Source organism: Zonotrichia leucophrys, chromosome 3 (genome assembly GCF_028769735.1).
Source record: "Zonotrichia leucophrys gambelii isolate GWCS_2022_RI chromosome 3, RI_Zleu_2.0, whole genome shotgun sequence".
Taxonomy (NCBI): Eukaryota; Metazoa; Chordata; class Aves; order Passeriformes; family Passerellidae; genus Zonotrichia; species Zonotrichia leucophrys.
Genome location: NC_088172.1, coordinates 100,346,869 through 100,365,972, shown reverse-complemented (window position 1 = coordinate 100,365,972; position 19,104 = coordinate 100,346,869). Strand labels below are relative to the sequence as shown.

Genomic DNA, 19,104 nt, shown 5'->3' with positions numbered 1-19,104 from the left:
AGCAGGGGCACCACCTGTGTGCTCCATGTGCTGCCCCTGTTGCCCAGGTCCCCGAGCCCTGGTGTGGAGGTGATGGGCCTGCAGGTGGATTACTGGACAACCCAAGGGCCGGAGAGGAAGAAGGAGGGTGACAAGCGGGAGACAGGTATCAAGAACACCCTCAAGAGCAACTTCCGCTCGCTCCAGGTCAGCCGCATCCCCAGCACCGGGGAGCTGGTGCCCCCCAGCACCATGGCCATGACCGTGGTCACCAAGGAGAAAAACAAGAAAGGTAACCAAGCCCACTCCGGCTGCTCTCTGCCTGGGGGGGCACAGTGCTTTGTGGAGAGGATGGGGGAGCCTGCAGCAGGGCAGGGCTGAGATGTGGCCCGGCAGGGGCTCCCACTTAGGGCCAGGTGGGGACATCCTAACATTGCTCCTGTGTGGCCTTGGTCCCCAGTGATGTTCCTGAGCAAGAAACCAAAAGAAAAAGACTTGGAACCCAAAAGCCAAGTCATCGAAGGGATCACACGCCTCATCTGCACAGCCAAGCACCAGAACACCATGTTGCGAGGTGAGGGCAGGTAGCAGCCCCTTGGGGCTGTACTGGGGCAGCACAGGCTGCTGTGGTAGGGCTGTGCCTCACTGCAGCCTCTCCTCTCAGTCTCCATAGATGGGGTGGAGTGGAACGATGTGAAGTTTTTCCAGCTGGCAGCACAGTGGCCAACACACGTCAAGTACCTCCCTGTGGGCATCTTCGGCTACTCGAAGAGTGTGTGAGACATTGGGGCGTCCCTGGAACGGAGCTGCAGTGGGTTGCAGGAGACAGGGAGATGGACATGCTCTTGTCCCCATCTCCTGCAGACCAGTCCCTGCCTGCTCAGTGGGGGGGGATACTGCACCTGCACCCTGTGGGCCAAGACCCGTGAAGGTGAGGCCAGTGAGACCGGGTCCATGCACCCTCCAACACCAGCCAGGACACCATGCCATCTGCCTCCCATGTCCCCCAGCAGCAGCCTGGGACAAGGATTGGCACCATCCAGCCAGCAGGGCCCCAGGATGGGCTCTGGGCCCCACTCTCCACAGATGCACCTGCCAGGCCAGCCCTGTAGCCAGCCAGGGTCCCAGCTGGGCTGGTACCCAGGCAGGTTCCCCAGTGCTGCAGCCAGCCAGACTGCTCTGTGCAGGGGCAGGTGCTGAGCAGGGCCCACCACCCCTGTACCACCCTTGCCAGCCCCACTGCCAGCCTTGCACTGCTGTGCTGGCCCTGCCCTCTGCAGCACAGCCTCAGCAGCTTTTCCAGTCCCCCTGCAGCCCTGCTGCTGAGGCTGTCCTCTTCATCTCCCCATCCCTTCCCAACCAGCCCTACCCTAGGGTGCTGCCAGCTGGAGGTGTGGGGTGAGGGCACCTGAGTTTTTTTTTTACAAGATTCTATTTTTTTTAAATTTATTGTATGGTTACTTTTCGGGATTAATTTTAATAAATTAATGCTGTTACCATTATGGCAGGGTATGTGTGTGTGTGTGCCCTCCTGTCTGAGGGCATGACTGTCAGGGCTGCTTGAGCACACAGGGCTATGGCCTGGCCACACTTCCAGCCATGGACCAGCTGAGCTCCCCAACAGACTGCACGGTGGGACTGCGTGGAGCTTGGCTCATTTATTTAAATAAAACTCACACGTGTTTAGGAAGAGATAGACTGGATTCAACCTGAGTTCTCCCAGCCAGGTCCTCATCTACCTGAACGTGGAAAAAGTCTGTCTTCTTTCAGCAGAGGCCAGGCTTGCTGCTGTCTTGATCTCTACAGTATGGAAGGCAACCTGTGGCTGGACCTGAGAAGTGGGGAGCGTTGTGGATTCAGCAGAGATGTATTCCAAGACGTGAGGCCTCCCCTCCTGGCGCCGCAGGTAGCCCTGGTCCAGCAGGTGCAGGATGCAGGACAGCACATCCACGCTGTGGCAGCAGAAGCTCAGGAACTGCACCCCTGGGCCCAGCTCTCCCTTCTGACAGGCGTCGATCACCTGTGGCAGCAAGGCAGCCCCAGTGCAGTGGCTGCAGCCCCCGGGCAGCCCCTGTGCCCCCGTGCCCCTGCAGCCCGTACCCTGAACACCAGGCTGTCGATGTGCAGCTGCTTCTCCCCCTTGAGGATGCGGGTGATGAGGCAGCACAGGACGTTCCTCTTCCTCTCCAGGGCGCTCACCTCGGCCCCCTCTGTGCGCAGGTACCTCTGCTGGGGCAGCAGCCTCAGCCGGCGGCCGCAGCTCTGCGCCAGGGCTGCCTGGTTCAGCCGCAGGGCACCTGCAGCAGCACCCAAGCCAGGCTCAGCCGAGCTTGAGCTGGGCCCCGGAGGAGCCCCAGGGCACACGTGGGCCTGGGGGACCCAAGCTGGGCCTCTGTGGCTGCCTGCACCGCTGACACCCCAGCCCTGTCCCCACACGTGGACCCGAGCCATGGCCATGACACACAAGGCCTCTGGCCTGGCCCAAGCCCACACACAGACCGAGCCCACCCACCCAGCCACGCTGACCCAGGCCCCGTGCACAGCCCCAGCCCCACCCCACACATCACCCCGACCCCACACTGACACACACACACCTGTGCCCCGCGCACCAACACATGGAGCCAGCCCCTCACCAGCCCTACGAGCACCCCTAAGCCCAGCACCCCCTGGGGTTCAGGCCAGCCCCCCTCCCCTGGGTGCCCCAGCCCCACACTCACCCCCTGGAGTGCAGCTCCCCACCAGCACGGCCTGGCCCTGGGTCAGCGGGGTCAGCGCGTGGAGCACCAGGTCAGCAGGGAGCCCTGTGGCCCCCAGCAGGGCCTCCACAGCCACCTCCTGCAGCACGGGGGGCGAGGGCAATGGCCAGGGCTCACTGGCCACAGGCCCTGCCCAGGAACGGGGTCCGTGCCCCAAACACCGCTGGAGCCCCCAGCAGAGGGGAAGGGAGAACACGGCCCTGCCCTGCTCCAGCCCCCACCGTGGCTGCAGCCCTACCTGGGCGCTGTTGAAGCACAGCAGGATGTACATCTGCAGCGTGGACACGTGCAGCACGCACTCTCCAAACTGCAGCTCGGCGTGGCCCAGCCACGTCCACTGCAGCCGCCGGGGCTTGCTGCACTCCCAGCCCAGCTGGCTCTGGCCTGCCAGGGACAGTGTCAGGGACAGGGACGGGCACCAGCCCTGCCAGGCACTCCCAGCCCAGCACCACTTGTGCCTGAGCTGCCCTCCAGGCTCTGGGCACAGCCCGGCCACAGCACTCACTCTGCCGGCAGAAGTCAGCAAACTCATCCAAGGGGGAGCTCAGCAGCGCCGGGAAAAACCTCCCAGGGCTCTCCATGTAACAGAGCGGGGACACGGGCCAGCAGCGCGGGGACAGGGCCAGCACCTTCACCTCCGGCACCTCTGCCCCCGTGGCTGTGCCCAGCACCTGGGCACGGGGGCACAAGGGCAGCTCCAGTCAGGCTCTGGGATCCCGCCAGGAACGCCGGCGGCCCCCGGGCACCCCAGCCCGATCCCTCTCACCTCGTCCAGGCCCGTGTCCAGCTCCAGCAGCCGCTTGTCCTGCTCCTGCAGCTGGAAGAGGCTGAACTGCCGCTGCAGCTCCTCCGACTCGGCCAAGTTGCTCAGCATGTCCTGGGGAAAGCGGCTGGGGAAGCACAGCCCGATCTGCTCCACGATGCCTCCTTCCAGCCACGATGGCCCTTGCGTCAGGAGCCGGTCCCCCAGGTAGTGCCTGCCATGGCCACCAGCTGCAGTCAGGCTGGGCTGAGCCCCGGGGCCATCAGCCACCACCAGGGGACAGCCATAGCTCTGAGGCCATCAGCCACCACCAGGATTCAGCCACAGCTGTGAGCCCTGTGGCCATCAGCCACCACCAGGGGACAGCCACTGCTCCGAGCCCTGTGGCCATCAGCCACCACCAGGATTCAGCCATAGCCCCGAGCCCATCAGCCACCACCAGGAGACAGACACAGCCCTGTGGCCATCAGCCACCACCAGGGGACAGCCACAGCTCCAAGCCCGGCCTCACCCCACACACGGCACACGGGCTGGCAGCACACACGTGTCCCCTCCCTGTCCCCAGCAGGGAATGTGATTCCACACACTGGCAGCTCCCACGGGCCTTCCACACTCCATGATCCCATAAAAGCAAAGCAGGAGCAGCGCTGCCACAGCAGGCCAAGCTCCCCCTGCACACCAGGCCATGTGCAGCAGGGCCCTGGCTCTGGGCAGACACAGCAGCCTCACCTGTAGAAGTGTTCAAAGGTGTGGGCAAACTCCAGGCCATTGAAGACCACAAAGGGCTCCAGGAACTGCTCCAGCCGCTCCAGAGGCCCCGTGCTGCCCGCAGCCCTGCGGAGCTCCTGGATCTGCACATCAAGGTAGCGGGCAAACTGCTCACTCACCTGCAAGGGACAGGGCAGGCTGCAGACAGGGCTCACCAGGTGCCCACAGGGCAGGGCTGGGGGAATGTCCCTGCAGGGAGCACCAGGAAACTCTGGCACTGCTGGGCAGGGCCAAGGGTGCCCAGGCCCCAGCCCAAGGCTGGAGTGTGCCAGGGCCGGTCCCGGGCTGGGATGAGCCCCACGCACCTGAGCTGGGCACCACCGGGGTGCCAGGGCAGGGCTCTGTGCTCAGGGGGAACAGGACAGCACCCACCCAGAGCCTGCCCCAGGGCCATGGCCAGGGCAGCTCCCCAGCCCCTGCCCAGGGCATGGCCCCGGGACTGCGCTGCCCCACTCACGTGCAGGGCGGTGAGGAAGGAGAGCTGCAGCAAAGCCCCCGCAAAGCCCTGGCCCAGCGCCAGCACGAAGGCGGCCTGCTGCCCAAAGAGCTCCTCGGTGGCCCCGCGCAGGCGCTGGTACAGCCGGCAGTAGCGCTCCGCAAGGTCTGGCGCCTGCCCCGCCGCCTCCAGGAACCGCTGCACCTGCGGGAGCGGCGCCAGGGCTGAGCCAGCAGGATGTGCCCCTGGAACATCCCAGCCCTGCCCTGGAACAGCAGCTGCCTGCTGGCCCCTGGGACTCGGGGCCCTGCTGCTGCTGCTGCTGCTGTGGGGCTGCCGAGGTGGGAGCGCAGCTCCGGGGGCAGCCGGGGGCTGTGGGGGCACTGCGGGCACAGCAGCAGCAGCCCCAGCAGGAATGACAGCCCGACACCGGACCTGTGTCCTGGCCTGGCTGACACTCGAGCCATGCCAGGGTGGCAGCACAGCAGGGCTGTCCCCACATCGCTCCAGGCTCTGTGGAGGCCAGGTACAGCCCTGTGCCTTCCCCACGGGCACTGCCAGACCCCACTCCCTGCTCCAACCCCTCCCAGTCAGCCCTCCAAGCTCTACCTGCTGCTGCACCACGCCACGCCAGCACTGCGAGATTCCCCACAGGCCTCTCGACTTCTCCACCACCACCTTTGCAGTCCTGGCCGACACCTCCTTGTTCTTCCGCTCCTTCCCACCTGCCAAGGGTCAGCCTCAGGCTCAGTGTGGCTCCATGGGCAGGTCCCACACTGAACTGCCACAGCAGGGCTGAGGGGACGCTGGGGAGGCACAGCTGCTGCTGGGGCATGACCACAAGCTTTCCCAGCTCAGGAGCCTCTGTGCCAAGGGATGCTCCCCAGAGGAGCCCCATGGCCACAGCCTGGCCCTCTGCAGCAGCCCCAGGGCGGGGCAGCCCCGGCTCACCAGCTGCTCTGGTCTCCTCTGGCTCGGGGCCGCCGGGGTCCACGTGCACCAGGAGCTGGGTCAGGCGCCGCACGCAGGAACCAAAGGCAGCCCTGCGTCCCGGGGCTCGGCGGGGCAGCTCCGCGCTCTCCAGGTACTCGCTCAGCAGCCAGGCCAGGGCACTGACACCATCGGGGCCTGCGAGGCCAACCACACTCAGAGCTGGTGCCTCTGCCCGGAGCGCGGCACGGCCGGGGCCCGGAGAGCACGGCCTACCTGGGCTGGTGATGCTCTGCACCAAGGGGGTCACCAGGGCCTCCCAGAACGTCCTGCCCAGTGCCCGGGCTGCCTCCTCGTCGGGAAGGAAGCGGTTGGCAAAGCCCTGCTCGTGCTGCAGTGCCTGGTTCAGTCTGCAACAGCGAGCGGGCAGCGCTCGGTGCCAAGGGCTGGAGAGCTCCCGTGGCAGAGCAGAGCGCAGTGCTGGCTCCCTGCCCTGCCCTTTGCCAGGGCACCATGGCTCGCTGGCCCCATGGCCCCCAGCAGCCAGGGAGAGCCCTTGCTGTCCCCAGGGCTGCCCCCAATGGCCCTTGGGGCCCTGGCAGCCCCTGCCAAATGGGGGCTGTGCAGTGCCTGTGGCCACGAGATCCTGCTGTGCCCGGCCAACCTCTGCCAGGACGTGCCAGCCCCTGGGGAACCAGCATCCTGCTCTGGGGGTTAGCCCAGTTTAACCCAAGTGATCCCAAGGTGGCCCTGGCCAGGAAGGACCACTGGTGGCCAGGAAGGAGCAAGGGCCCCTCCCAACCAGCTGCTCCTTTCCCAGCCCTGCAGTCCCCTCACAGGCTGCCAGCCCTGTCCCCCCGGGCCCTGGGACACCAGGGATGCGATGGCACAGCCAGGACACCTCTCACCTGCCAAAGAGCTGCAGCAGCCGGCCCCGGTCTCGGCAGATCTCCTGGCTCCAGGCATGAGCCCGAGCAGTGCAGGACAGGAACGTCCGCCGGCACAGCTGCTCCCTGAAGATGGGCCAGAAGGTGGGCTTGGGACCCAGCACCTCGATGCCACGCACACGTGTGTCAATGCCACCCTAGGGGACAGCGGCACCCTCAGTTCCTGGGGCCCCGACGCCCCTCAGTGCCCGCTCCAGGCCCTGCCCCTGCTCCCCCTACCTGCTGGCACCGCTTCACCCGGATCTGGATGACGGGCCAGAAGCGCGTCATGTTCTCCAGCAGGATCACTCTGCTGTCCGAGGGCAGGATGGTCACCTGCAGGGAGGCACCGAGCCCTCAGCGTGCCAGGCAGCCCAGGGAGGCTCCCACAGCGCAGCTCCTGCCATTCCCAGCTCCCCGGGCCTCCCACCACAGCCAGACCTGCAGGGGGCACAGCAAGGACAGCCCGGCCCTCCCACGGGCACTCACCGCGTTCAGCTCCGTCCTGATGGTGGCAGGGCTGTCCCCGCCCAGCACCACCACCCTCGAGGGCATGTAGCTGGAGTCCTCGCTGGCCACCAGCATGCTCAGCTCCCTGCACACACAAACACCGTGGGGCTGCCCAGCCATCCCCCCTCCCTGCCCCAGCCCTGCCAGCCACGTCCTGCTGGCCCCAGGACAGAGCCACTGTGGCAGGGCTGGCACAGATCCCCAGGACAGAGCCACTCTGGCAGGGCTGGAACAGATCCCCCAGGACAGAGCCACTGTGGCAGGGCTGGCACAGATCCCCCAGGACAGAGCCACTGTGGCAGGGCTGGCACAGATCCCCAGAGCCCTTTCCTGCACACACAGCCCTGCCAGCCCAGCCCCACCTGATCACCACTCCACACTGCATGTGCACGGTGATGAAGTGGGAGCCCGTGCTGCCGTTCGACTCCCAGTAGGTCCTGGGGTTCCTGTCCGTGAGCTTGCTGGCCTGGTGCGAGTTGGAAGAGACCTGCACCTTCTCCCAGCACTTGTCCTCCTTCACCTCCATGCTGGAGCCTGTGGGCAGAGCACATGCAGCTTCCAGCCACCAAGCCTGGGGTCAGCTCCCCCTGGCTGCCCTCACCTTGGCACAGGTTGTGCAGGAAGACATCAAAGAAGGGGATGCTGATGGGCTGCTGGCTCCGGCGGTGCTCCTCAATCTGTCCCAGCACCAGCTGTGGGATGGGGCAGGGCTCTCACCAGGGGCTCCTGCTCCCCTCAGCCGCGCAGGGCTGTGCCTGCACGAGGCATCCCTCGGCAGCAGGGACAGCCTGGTGCCCCCAGACCCCAATCCCAGCACAGCTGTGCCTCCCCAGCCCACCTGGATGCAGCCAGCCAAGATGCTGCTCGTCAGCTTCTTGTAGAGCCCGGCGAACTTCTCGCACTCCGCCAGCAGCTCCAGCAGGGCCGGCGCCAACGGCGGCACCGTGCTGTGCTTCTCCAGGGCCTTGGACAGAGCCTCGTGGGTGCCCACGTGGCACATCACCACCACACAGTCCTTGCTGGCACTGCCCAGGCGGTGCAGGAAGCCAACGACCTCCTGCAGCACCTGCTGAGACGCAGCCCTGAGCACACGGGCACTGCTGGCAGCTCCAGGGCCCCCACAGCCGCAGCTGCAGCTCCAGTGCCCCCCTCCCAGCCCAGCAGCACCTACCAGAGCCTGGCAGGGCACAGCCAGACTGGGCATGGCCACCAGGACAGGGACACGGCCAGGACAGCCCCTCCCACCTCTCCCAGTGCCTCGGACACAAAGCCAGGCTGGGGCCACCAGCGGGGCCCTGCCTGCCCAGCCCGGCTGAGGCACAGCCAGCACAGCCACCCTGCCTGCCACGAGCCCCAGGGCCCCCTCACCTCCCAGCTGCTGCTGTGCGTGATCAGCAAGGACACACAGGGCTCCACACACTCATGCCAGGGCAGCACATCCTCCTGGTAACTGTCCAGGAACCTGTTCAGGATCCTGGGTGACAGAGGGGACCTGCTCAGGCTGGGGCACAGGGACAGCAGGGCTACAGGCAGCCCTGCTTCCCTGCCCCACCTGCAAGGCATCTCTCAGGGACTGGGAACTGAGGCTCCCTTGGCACCCTGCACAGCCCACCAGCCCCCAGGCACGTCCTCTGCTGCCCCTGCATGTCCCCACCACACCAGGCACAGCTGCTGTGGCCCCACGTGGCCCTGTGCCCCAGGACACCCCAACTGGCACCTGCCTACGTGCTGGGGTGAGCCTGCCCCAGGGAAGAGCAGCCCCACCAGCACCCACACACAGGCACTGGCTCTCCCCACCATGACCCCAGCACTCACACACCTCATGAGGAGGTCCCAGAGCCCCCCAGTCACCCTGCACCCACCTGAGGATGCTCAGGCTCACGGCCTTCTCTGTCCCCAGCAGCTCCAAGCTGCGCAGCAGCAGCCTGAAGCAGCTGAGGTCCTGCAGCAGCTGGGCCACCTGGCCAGAGGGAACGGGGCCTTGGCTGCACAGCTGCCGCTCCAGGGCCACCACCACCTCCTTGCACAGGCTGCCATCGTCCAGGCCACCCAGCAGCATCTGCACGCCCTTGGGGTCCAGCAGGGGCTCTGTGCCTGCCACGACAGGGACACTGAGCCCAGCCCAGGCCTCACGGAGCACCAGCAGCCCCTCGGGCTGCTCTGCCCTGCCGGGCCAGGCAGCCCTGCCCTGGCACCCGCGGGGCCGTGGCACCCACGGGCACGGTGGGCACACGGTACCTGCAGCCTCCGGGCCCAGGGGCAGCCCGTGCTCCGCCAGGCGATTGATGGCGCTGAGGGCCAGCACTGCCTGGGGGCAGCCGCTGCTCTGCCCGGCCCTCCAGCAGCTCTGCAGCGCCGCCAGCAGATCGCAGCTCGCCAGCTGCTCCGCCAGGCCCCGGTGCCCGTCCATCAGCATGTTCACCACCAGCAGGCCGTTCTGCACGCCTGAGGAGCCCCTGCAGGGACACAGCCGTGCCACTCTCCTGCCCCAGCCACAGAGCCTCTCCTGCACCCACAAACCACCTGCCCGCCCTGCCCGTCCTTCCCCCTGTGCATTCCCCTGGACCTCAGCCCTGTCCCCACTCTGCCCCTACCCTGCGACCCTCTGCATGGTGCTCAGAGCAGCAGGGATGCTGCTCAGCAGGCTGGCAGAGCCCTTGCTGGAGGCAGAGCCGATGCTGGCGAAGATCTCCCGCATCATCTGCGCGTCGCCGTGGTTCCAGGCCCAGCCCTTCCCGCCGGCGCCTCCCGGCTCCGCGTCCGCGGCTCCCACCAGCACCTTCAGGGCCTGCGAGGACGAGAGCGGCGCGGGGGCAGCGGCGCCTGCACCCCGCCCGGGCAGCCCGCGCTGCCCTGCCCGCCCCGGCGAGCCCCGGGCACTCACTCACCGCCAGCCCGGCCTGCTGCACCAGGGCGGAGCAGCCGTGCAGCCGCATGCAGCCCAGCACGGCCCGCACGCCGCCCTCCGTGGCAAAGGGCACGCGCCACTCGTAGCGGGCCAGCAGCGTGGCCAGCAGCCGCAGCGTCACCGCCACCAGCGCCTTCTCCGCCGCCGCCGCGCTCAGCAGCTCCACCGACACCTGCACCAGCTTCTCCCTGCAGGGCACAGCACACCTCAGGCACGGCCTCCTGGGGCCCTGACAGCCACCTCCTTCCAGCCCGCGCTGCAGCTGGCACAGCCCTGCCAACCTGGGACACAGGGACACAAAATGCCCCTTTCCTCTGGCCCTGCCAGCCGGCCTGCCTGGGACACAGGGACACAAAATCCACCTTTCCTCCCGCACACACCACCCTCCACGCTCCCGCTGCCACCTCCCGCTCCTCCAGCTCAGCACCGGCCCCACCCTGCCCACAGGGCCCTCCCCGGGCAGCAGGAGGGCTGTGCAGCACCCCAGCACTCACCCGGCGCTCCCGATGCCCAGCCCGCCCTGGGCTGTGCCAGCTTGCTGCTCCGACTTGGGCTCCTCCTCCAGCATCTCCAGGATGTGCCTGAGCCCAGCCAAGCGCAGCCCCACCGAGGAGCTGCTGCTCTGGATCACCTCCACCACAGCTGCAACCTTGGCCAGCGAGCCGCTCTCGCTCGGCCCCTTGGAGCTGCCCAGCGCTGGCCGGAGGGACGGAGCCATCAGGGCAGCAGTGACACCTCCAGAGCTGCCAGGGTGCCACCCAGCCACACACCCAGCACCCACGGGCACCCCCACCCACCTCAGGCAGCCCTGGCTGCCCGGCCCCCGTGCCCTGCCCAGAGTATCCCCTGTGGGGGCAGCAGTGCCGCTGCCGCCACCGCGCCTGTGCCCCAGCGTGTGCCAGGACGTTACCTTGGCTCTGCTCCTCCGTCACCTCTGGCAAGAACAGCCCTTCCCTCTCCAGGAGCTCGCTGAACAGCTGGGAATCCGACTTCTCTGCCACACCACAGCCTTGGGGCGGCCCTGGGGCTGCACAAAGGTCTCCCTCCGCTGCCTTGGCCATCGTGCCCTCGGGGCCGCTGCTCCTGTCACCCTCTGAGGACACTGCGGGGCTCCCTCCGCCATCCTGCTCTGCTCCCCTCCCCAGGAAGTGTCTGCCGTAGACACGGGAGCCCCGCAGGTCCCGCAGAGAGCTGCCCTGGCACCGCTCCTCCAGGGCCTGCAGCACCTTCTGGGCCAGCTCCGCAGGCACCGACAGCTGCACCAGCGCTTCCTCATCCACCTCCGACAGCCACACCATGGTCACAAATTAATCTCGGGCTCGCCACGCTCCCCACGCCCCTTGTGGCGGCTCCTGGCACCACGGACACAAAGGCTGCACCGCCACAGGCGCCCAGGGCCGCTCCCACTGCCACCCTCCCCTGCCTGTCCCCAGCCCGTCCCACCAGCCCACAGCTCCCACCCGTGCTCAGCACCCAACTGCAGCTGGCAGAGTGACCCCACGGCCTGGCCTCGCCTGCCCAAACCTGCACAGTCACTCTTCAGCCAGGGGACACTGCCTGTCCTCTCATCTCCATCACTGCTCTGCTGGGCCAAGCTCTCCAAGCTTTCCCCATCCCCACTCACCCTCCCATTTCTGCCCCGCCCAGGCTGGCCCTGCACAGCTCACACCTGCCCTCTCCTCTGGGCCTGCTCCCTTCCCCAATGTTCCCTTTGCTCCTCCCTCCCATTTCCCTGCTGCAGGCTCTGATCCCTACCTGCTCTCCCAGGTGCTGCTGGATGAGACAGGTGATCTCTTCCTGCTCCTGTGCTCCCAGCCTCCTCACAAAGAAGAGCAGCTCCCACCACTCGGCACGGCTCAGGGTGTCTGCAGCCTTGGGCAGCTGCTGGCCCAGGTAAGGCAGGGAGTACAGCCCCCCCAAGGGCTTGCACAGGAATGCCTGTGGAACTGCAGGGCAGCAGGGCAAGGGAGGGCTCTGTCAGCTCTGCCAGCTCCCCCATCCTCTGCTGCACACTCATTCCTCATGCTGGGCAGAAGAGGTCCCCACCATACCACAGCTTGCTGGGAGAAAGGAAGGTGACAGGAGGGCAGTGGGAGAGTTGGAACATGCTCAAAGGGGCTGCTCACCTGCTCTCAGTCTGTGGTTTCGTGTCAGGGTGTTCACCTTCTCCTGACCCTCCAGCTCCTTCTGTTCTGAAGGCCCAATGATCTCGACCATGTGCCAGTGAACCCAGTAGGTACAGCCCAGAGCTTGCCAGTACACCTGGGGAAGAAAACCCAGCACACACCCGGCTGGCAGAAGGCAAACCCAACCCCACCGTGCCCACGCCAGGCTGCACAGGAGAGCAGAGGAGCCCCTTGGATGGTACCTGCACCGGGGGCACGCCGTCGTTGCTGCGGCGGAAGTCGCCCTCGTCGCCGGCGCTGACCTGCTCGTAGTCCTCGAGCATGCGCACCCTCATGCCGCTCACCAGCGTGGCCTGCACGTACTCCACGTAGCTGCTGCGGCTCGGGAACGCCGAGCGCGTCCTGAAGGCCACGGGCTCCTTTGCTGGGCACGTAGGGGCTGCTCGGGTAGCAGAGCTGGCCGGGGGCTTGTGCTGGAAGATGGAGCGGGCAGGCCGAGGCTGCGGGTCCCGCCTGTGCCTGTGGCTCCAGCCCATGGCGTGCACCAGCTCCGAGATGAGGTTGGCCATGGCCATGCTGAGCTCAAACTCCTGCTTCACACGGCTCCTGTGCTCAGGGACGGGGCTGGGCACAGCACAGCCCTGCTGCTCCTCTCCCTGCTCCACGCCGCTGCTCAGCTTGTCCAGGAGAGAGGTCACACACAGGTAGCGCTTCACCAGGACAAACAGCTGCTTCCCAGGGATCTGCAACAAGCACCGCTCTCACACTCAGCCCCCAGCCCATTCCCACAGGCTCCCATGAGACCTCTCAGCCACCCTGCCCTCCCTGCTGGCACACCAGGCTCTCCAGGTGCCTCTGCACCACCCCAGCCTCTCACCAGGCCCAGGCCCTGTCCCAGCTCTCCCTACAGCCAGTCCTGCTCCCCTGCCCACCTTCAATGCCCTCCTGTCCCACACAAGGGTCCAGCCCTGGCCCCGCTCCCACCCTCCTGCCCCTCACGCCCCACAGGCCCAGGGCTGGGGGCGGCCCTGTCACCACCTGTGGGAGGTGAATCCCCTCGAAGGACAGGCAGGGCTCTGCAGAGGATGTGATCTCAGCAAACAGCTCCAGCAAGGTGCAGCGGCTGTCAAAGTCCATGTGCTGCTCAATGCCATCCTGCTGGCTCAGGGACAGCAGCACATGGGCCCAGATTCCTGCAACAACAACAAAAGCTCTTCAGGCCCCACAAAGACAACCCTCACCCCAGCTCCCTGCCAGAGACAGAGCTGCAGGGAAGGAACGGCTTTGCTGCTCCGTGTCACCTGATCCACGTTCTGTCCCTTCCTCTGCAGTGGCAACATTTTGCTCCATGCTGTATTTTCTCTACCCCTAAAGCTGAGAGATTCTCACAAAGCAGCAACCCCAAATAACTGATTCCAGAACAGGGTCCCAGGGAAGAAAAGAAGTCAAGGTTTAACCTGAATCAGCCCCTCATCTGCCCCACTTCAGAGCTGCATGAACTCAGGCACTAGGACAGGGAAAGCCGGATCTCCTGTGGGATACACCACAACCAGCAACCTTCCAGCTGCACCCAAGGCTCATCAGCCACTTCCAAACCAGGGCAGCCCCTCTGAAATGAGAGAACTGGGTGAGGACCAGCCTCTACCCACCAGGGTTGTGTCAAGGCTACATGGAAGGAGATTGTCTGTTCCTCTAAGTGTTTCCAGCCAAGAACCTTTTCACTGCAAAAAGTCAAAGTAAGAAGGAAGCCATAAACAAGAACATAAAGAATCACAAACCTGGCTGACAAATGCTAATGGTGCAGTGAGGAGAAACAAATCTGATCAGTCATAACAATTAGTGAGGACATCTGGACAACAATTAGTAAGGACATCTGGCATGTAAGAATGATTATTTCTCAGTAAGATTATCTGATTAATTGGAATTGGCAAGGAACACAAAAGGGGGTGCAGAGAAAGGGTTGTAAAAGGTGCCAGCCACGTTTAAGCCACAGCTGGTCAGTGTGTTTGTCTGACAGTCCTGTACCTGATTGACAGAGTTTGTCCTACTTTCCTATTGAATCTTTACTAGTCTGTCTCTGCCCTGTGTGTGTGCTGCAAGGACCAAGTGCCAGCTGCTGGTGAGACCTGCACGGGTGACACTTGGTACCACAAACTGGGGCTGTGGGAGCCCTGTGCAGTCAGCCGGGGGAGCGAGTGACAGAGGTGCCATCACTCTCTGGATCAAATCACAGATTTGAGCTTAGAACACCAGTTATCTGGAAGACTGGTGTACAGCTGACCCAGATCAATGGCTCAGTTCTGATCAGGGCTGTAGGAGTCCCTGGCCTGGTGTGCCAGCTGCTGGGGCAAGTCAAAGGTCTCTCCAGTGCTGGTGCCTGGAGCTGGCAGGATGCTCGGTCATCAGCCACTGGGGAGAGAACAGTGTGTGTTCTGAAGAACAGCTGCTGGAAGGGAGGCAAGTGAGGGGCTCAGCAGGTGAAGCAAGACTGCAGTGCCTGGGGCCAGTGGGAAAGGGTGTCTGCATCTTTGCCAACCCTGCTGTGCATGTAACTCCTTAGCAACACTTCATGCTGGAATAGCAAGGGGGAGGTCCTGGGTCCAGACCAAGGTATGAGGTGGGTGGGGGCTGGTGCTGGAAGTCCCAAGGGATGTGTGAATGTGGACTGTGGAACAAAAGTGCTACAGGTTTACTAACAAAGATCAGGCTTAACAAACTGATGAGCAAGGGGATCCCTGAGACCGGTAGAAGGGCTTGGAGCCAGGCACAGGTGCATGCTGGTACCCAAGGGATCCGTGAATGTGTGTGTACTTGTGAACCTGGAAAATGCAGTGTGTGCTGGCAGGAGTGACCTTGTGTCTCTGCCAGACAAAGAGCAGGAGGGGACACGGCTGGCTTGTGTTTATGTGAGTGCTGTAAGTGTGTCAGAGTCCTGCCCGTGTCTGCGCTCCAGGATGGGCAATCAGCTTTGCTACTGGTTGAACCTGCAAATGGGAAAGTGCCAGCTGCATCCCTCAGCTTGAGAAACTCCAGATTCCCCAGGCTGGGCTCCAGCAGTGGAGCAGGAGAGATGCTGGGGCTGCTAGAGGAGACAGCCACCCTTTACATTCCTTCACACTCCTAAGAGTTAATCAGCATCCCAGCTCAGAAACCTGGCAGGGGAAAGAGTTTCTAACTCCAAGAGCAGCCCAGACAACTGCAACCACGGAAATCCAGAAGATCCCGACTGATTCTTCCCCTTTTGCCGAGAAGCCCCGAGACACGCTGCTCCCCAGCACCTCACCCCTCCCGAAGGCTGGCACCCCCAGCTGCCCAGCCACCCTCCCCAGGGGCCCCGAGCAGGAGCACCCCCCACCTGCATCGTGAGCCCCCAGCGCTCGCAGCATCTCGCCGGCGCCGCGGCGGACGCGCCGCTCCCTGTGGCACAGCATGGCCGTCAGCAGCTCCAGGGCTCCCGCCTCCCTGAAGGCGCCCGCCAGGGAGCCGATGCTGGCGTAGGCGCCCAGCACGTGCACCGTGCTCAGGATGGAGCACTCGGGGCTCCCGGCCTCGGCCACCTGGCGCCCGGCTCGCCGCACCAGGCTCCTCACGTCGGCCTCCATCTCCAGCAGCGAGGCCTCGTCCAGCGGCGCCGCGTCCGGCGCGACCTTGTCCGCGGCCGACGGCCTCGTGTGGGCCAGCAGCGCCGGGCAGCTGGCGCGGACCTCTTCTGCAGACATCCACAGGGAGATGCTCTCGGCCTTGCTGTCTCCAGAGGAGGCACCGCCGCCGCCTCCCGCCGCTCTCTCTTCCGAGCTGACCACGCTCCACCGCACCAGGTATTCCGGCCGCTCGTCGTGGCCGCGCCGCTGCCGCAGCAGCTGCTCTGGGTGCGCCTGCAGCTTGGGGCCCAGCTGCACCAGCAGCGTGCCGGCGTGCTGCTCCTTCACCATGGCAGCAGCTGCGTCTGCAGGGACAGAGGGGAAGCAGGAGCTGGGGAGGGGTGGCTGAGGCATGCTGTGGCTAGAGATCTGTGTTCCCGTGTGTCACAGGGCTGGTGATATGGCAATGCAGCCATTAAAATGTGCTTTTGTACCGGCTGTACTCAAGGACAGTGCTGTACAACCCTAACACAGCAAGTATGAGATACGGCTCACTTACTCCTTGGAAAGCCACATATATGGAGTTACAAGATAACAGGGTAAAACTCAGTGATTTCTGGCCTGCCATACAGACTGTGGGCACGGCAGGAATACGGACAGCAGTGCCCAGGAACGGCAGCTTTTCCCAGGAAGCTCAGCTGTAACACCTGGCTGTGTGCTGATGGAGTGAGGTACCCGAGCCAGGCAGAGCCCACACGCTGGATCAGGGAGAGCCCACAAGCCAGTGCCGGTCTGCGCTGGAGGACTCCGTGCACATCACCGGGCCGGGACCGGGACACGGCGAGGGACAGGCCCGTGCCCGGGGCACACATGCTAAAGGCGGGATGCACGGCACTGCCGTCCCCGTGGAGAGGGCTGGTACGGGCCGGCCACGCCAGCGACACCATCAAAGCTCCTTCCAGGCGCGGGCAAAGCGAGAGCTCGCCGGGCACCGAGCACCGGACCCGGCCCGGTTCGGCCGCCGCACTTCATGCCCGGCCGGCCCGAGGCCGCGACCGAGACCTCCCCTAAACGGCGCGGGCCCGTCCCGGCTCGGCTCCGCTCGGGGCGCTCGCCGGCCGCTCCCGGCCGAGCCCGGCCTGCCGCCCTCCCTCCGCCGCGGGGCCGCGCCGGGGCCGCCGCGTTACCTCCGGCACCGCTCCCGCGCCGCTCCGGCCGCGGGCGCCTGCGCAGAGCCCGCCCGACGGCGGCCGTGAGGGCCGGGCCTGGGCGGGCGCGGCGGGACCGACCGGGGCAGTGCTGGGGACTCCATGAGGCACACAGAGGGAGCACAGAGCGGCACTTGGGGCGCTGAAGGACGGGGCAGGGTGGGACAGGGAAGGCGGCGAGGGAAGGAGGCAGCAGAGGGCCGGGGAGCAGTGAGGCGCTGCCGGGGCTGGGAGGAGCTGGTGTCCGTGATTGGCAGCTTCCCAGTCACCTTGGCTGGAAGCCACCTTCCCGTCCGCTTGCCTTCATTCCTCCACAAGCTGAGGGTGAGAGAAGAGCTCGGGTGTCCTACAGCTAGGTTTCACACGATTGTGCCAATTGACCGCACCGGGTCACCCACCAACCTCAAACTCAAGCCAAGGCAGTCCACAGCTCTACACTCATTTCTCCCACCAATCCCGCTCCTGCCAGAGACTGAACACAGCAGAACTTGACCTGTCTAAAGTGAGGAAAGGCCCTGTGCATAAAAGACATCAGTAATGTGACAGCGGTAGCATGAAAAACACTTTATTTGCCCCGGGCATCACTCCACTGCTTTGACCCGTGGCAGGTTGACGTAGCTTTTCATGGGAGGGAGAGGTTTGATCTTGCGGCCGGCCCAGCCACCCTTGCGGTGCCACAAGCCCGTGTGCGGGCGCTTGCCCAGCCAGCGGTTCCGGCCCGCCTTCCCGATCACCCGCTTGTTGTGATCCACGTTGGACACGCGGCCCACCGTGGCCACGCAGGTCTCCAGCACCTGGGGGACAGAAAAGCGCTGCAGCCCTCCCTGGGGGCACAAGGTTGTGTGCCCAGGCAGTGGAGCCAGGGACAGCACAGCTCCTTTACCTGCATGTGCCTTTTGGACGGCAGCTGCACAATGGCTGTCCCGTTCACCTTCCGCAGCAGCACCCCACAAGTACCTGCAGAAGGCAAGAGAGGAGGCAGCTGCATTGAGCAGCAGGACAAAGTATCCCATCCTGTGACAAGCACATCCCCACGCTGGTAACTCCCCAAAGTACTGTTGTACTAAATGTGGGACTCCTCGCAGAAGACAGAGCCTTGAGGAATTAACAGGGCAGAGCTGCCCCTGTTTTTCTGGAGGGATGTGTTGCACTCTAACATGAGAAGAAGATGGCAACTCCCTGTCACTGGCCAGCTAGAGCAGCGTCCCCCTGTCCTCCTCTCCACCTGTGCTCAGCCAAACCCCTACAAAGAGCGGGTTCCCTGTGTGGGAACATACCAGCTGCCCGGATGTACTGCGCTCCCTTCCCAGGGTGGCTCTCCAGGTTGCAGATCAGTGTGCCTACAGGCAGAGCCCCCAGTGGGTATGCGTCCCCTTCGCTGGCTGACACTGGAAGACAGAAGCTGACAAGTTGGGCAAGGAGCAGCCGACGAGCCCTCGGCAAGACCGGCACAGCCGCCCCTGGCCCTGGCGTGCACCTGCCATCCTGCTAATGTGAGGCGAGTTCGTGATGGTGCTCCCTGGCTGCATGTTCTCCGTGGCAATGATCCAGCGCTTGCGGTTGCCGCCGGCCACCAGGGCGATGTCAGCCGACCTGCACGGAGAACCCGCGGCGGCTGAGCGGGGGGCCACGGCCGGCGCGGCTGCCCGGGCCCGGGGCCGAGCCCGCACCCGGCACTCGCCTGCAAGGGTCGTATCGGACGCTGATGACCTTCTCGGCGAAGGGCTCCGCCGGGGCGCCTTCCTCGTAGCGCAGGCGCTGGAAGTCGATCATGCGGTAGCGCCGCTTGTGTCCCCCGCCGATTCCCCGCACGCGGACGCGGCCTGCGGGACACGGGAGCGGCTGCAGGCGGGACCCCCCGCGCCCAGCCGGCCCCGGCAGCCCGCCTGCGCCCGCCTTCCCGCCCGCCCACCTGTGTGGTCGCGGCCGCCCGTCTTCTTCATGCCCACGGGCCGCACGGTGTACTTGGTCCGGCACTTCCACAGCGGGTCGGTGGTGCAGCGAGGCGCCGAGCCGCTCAGCCCGCGGTAGGCGGCAGGCGCCGACAGCGGCCCCGGCAGCCAGGGCTGGGGGCCAGGCGGCAGCGCCGGGGGCCGGGCCCGGCGGGGCCCCGCCGACAGCAGGAGAGCACCGAAAGCGCGGCAGAGCCCCAGCGCCGCCATGGCCGCGGGAAGGCGCCGCCGGACGGGGCGGGGCCGCCGCGGGCCCGAGCT

At 65.4% G+C, this 19,104-nt stretch overlaps 3 protein-coding genes across 7 annotated transcripts in view; 1 reads left to right on the top strand and 2 right to left on the bottom strand.

Annotated features, from left to right (window-relative positions):
- LOC135446090 (phosphofurin acidic cluster sorting protein 1-like) overlaps positions 1 to 1,481 on the top strand; it is a 54,573-nt gene extending 53,092 nt beyond the window's left edge. For all 5 annotated transcript variants that reach the window (XM_064709583.1, XM_064709582.1, XM_064709586.1 and 2 more), the window contains 3 exons: positions 48 to 271; positions 440 to 553; positions 644 to 1,481. In XM_064709583.1, the coding sequence (XP_064565653.1) occupies positions 48 to 271; positions 440 to 553; positions 644 to 759 (454 nt within the window). In that variant the 3' untranslated portion in view covers positions 760 to 1,481. The remainder of the gene's footprint in view (positions 1 to 47; positions 272 to 439; positions 554 to 643) is intronic.
- Positions 1,482 to 1,683: 202 nt separating this feature from the next.
- Positions 1,684 to 16,923, bottom strand: LOC135446089 (cullin-9-like). Its single transcript, XM_064709581.1, has 30 exons — positions 16,871 to 16,923; positions 15,458 to 16,048; positions 13,141 to 13,295; positions 12,345 to 12,845; positions 12,103 to 12,238; positions 11,732 to 11,922; positions 10,887 to 11,256; positions 10,471 to 10,672; positions 9,957 to 10,164; positions 9,663 to 9,856; positions 9,307 to 9,524; positions 8,931 to 9,162; positions 8,437 to 8,542; positions 7,907 to 8,134; positions 7,670 to 7,760; positions 7,431 to 7,602; positions 7,048 to 7,153; positions 6,799 to 6,894; positions 6,541 to 6,716; positions 5,909 to 6,042; positions 5,654 to 5,830; positions 5,312 to 5,427; positions 4,724 to 4,906; positions 4,228 to 4,385; positions 3,502 to 3,712; positions 3,241 to 3,406; positions 2,974 to 3,119; positions 2,697 to 2,814; positions 2,080 to 2,276; positions 1,684 to 1,999 (listed from the first exon to the last, which is right to left on the bottom strand). Exons 2-30 carry the CDS (start codon positions 16,032 to 16,034, stop codon positions 1,715 to 1,717), a joined length of 5,850 nt encoding a protein of 1,949 aa, XP_064565651.1. The 5' UTR covers positions 16,035 to 16,048; positions 16,871 to 16,923; the 3' UTR covers positions 1,684 to 1,714.
- A 517-nt stretch (positions 16,924 to 17,440) lies between these two features.
- MRPL2 (mitochondrial ribosomal protein L2) lies at positions 17,441 to 19,079 on the bottom strand. The gene is made up of 6 exons (XM_064709579.1): positions 18,804 to 19,079; positions 18,573 to 18,714; positions 18,369 to 18,484; positions 18,169 to 18,279; positions 17,775 to 17,848; positions 17,441 to 17,685 (listed from the first exon to the last, which is right to left on the bottom strand). Exons 1-6 carry the CDS (start codon positions 19,051 to 19,053, stop codon positions 17,473 to 17,475), a joined length of 906 nt encoding a protein of 301 aa, XP_064565649.1. The 5' UTR covers positions 19,054 to 19,079; the 3' UTR covers positions 17,441 to 17,472.
- Positions 19,080 to 19,104: the final 25 nt, after the last annotated feature.

Excerpts from the sequence above, each read along its gene's own strand:
- LOC135446089 (XM_064709581.1), bottom strand. The coding sequence starts at position 16,034 with ATGGTGAAGGAGCAGCACGCCGGCACGCTGCTGGTGCAGCTGGGCCCC. Across the intron at positions 7,761-7,906 it reads TCTTGGCTGGCTGCATCCAG|CTGGTGCTGGGACAGATTGA; the intron begins GTGGGCTGGGGA and ends CCCATCCCACAG. Across the intron at positions 5,428-5,653 it reads AGAGGAGACCAGAGCAGCTG|GTGGGAAGGAGCGGAAGAAC; the intron begins GTGAGCCGGGGC and ends GACCCTTGGCAG.
- MRPL2 (XM_064709579.1), bottom strand. The coding sequence starts at position 19,053 with ATGGCGGCGCTGGGGCTCTGCCGCGCTTTCGGTGCTCTCCTGCTGTCG. Across the intron at positions 18,485-18,572 it reads GTCCGATACGACCCTTGCAG|GTCGGCTGACATCGCCCTGG; the intron begins GCGAGTGCCGGG and ends TTCTCCGTGCAG. Across the intron at positions 17,849-18,168 it reads GCAGTACATCCGGGCAGCTG|GTACTTGTGGGGTGCTGCTG; the intron begins GTATGTTCCCAC and ends TGCCTTCTGCAG.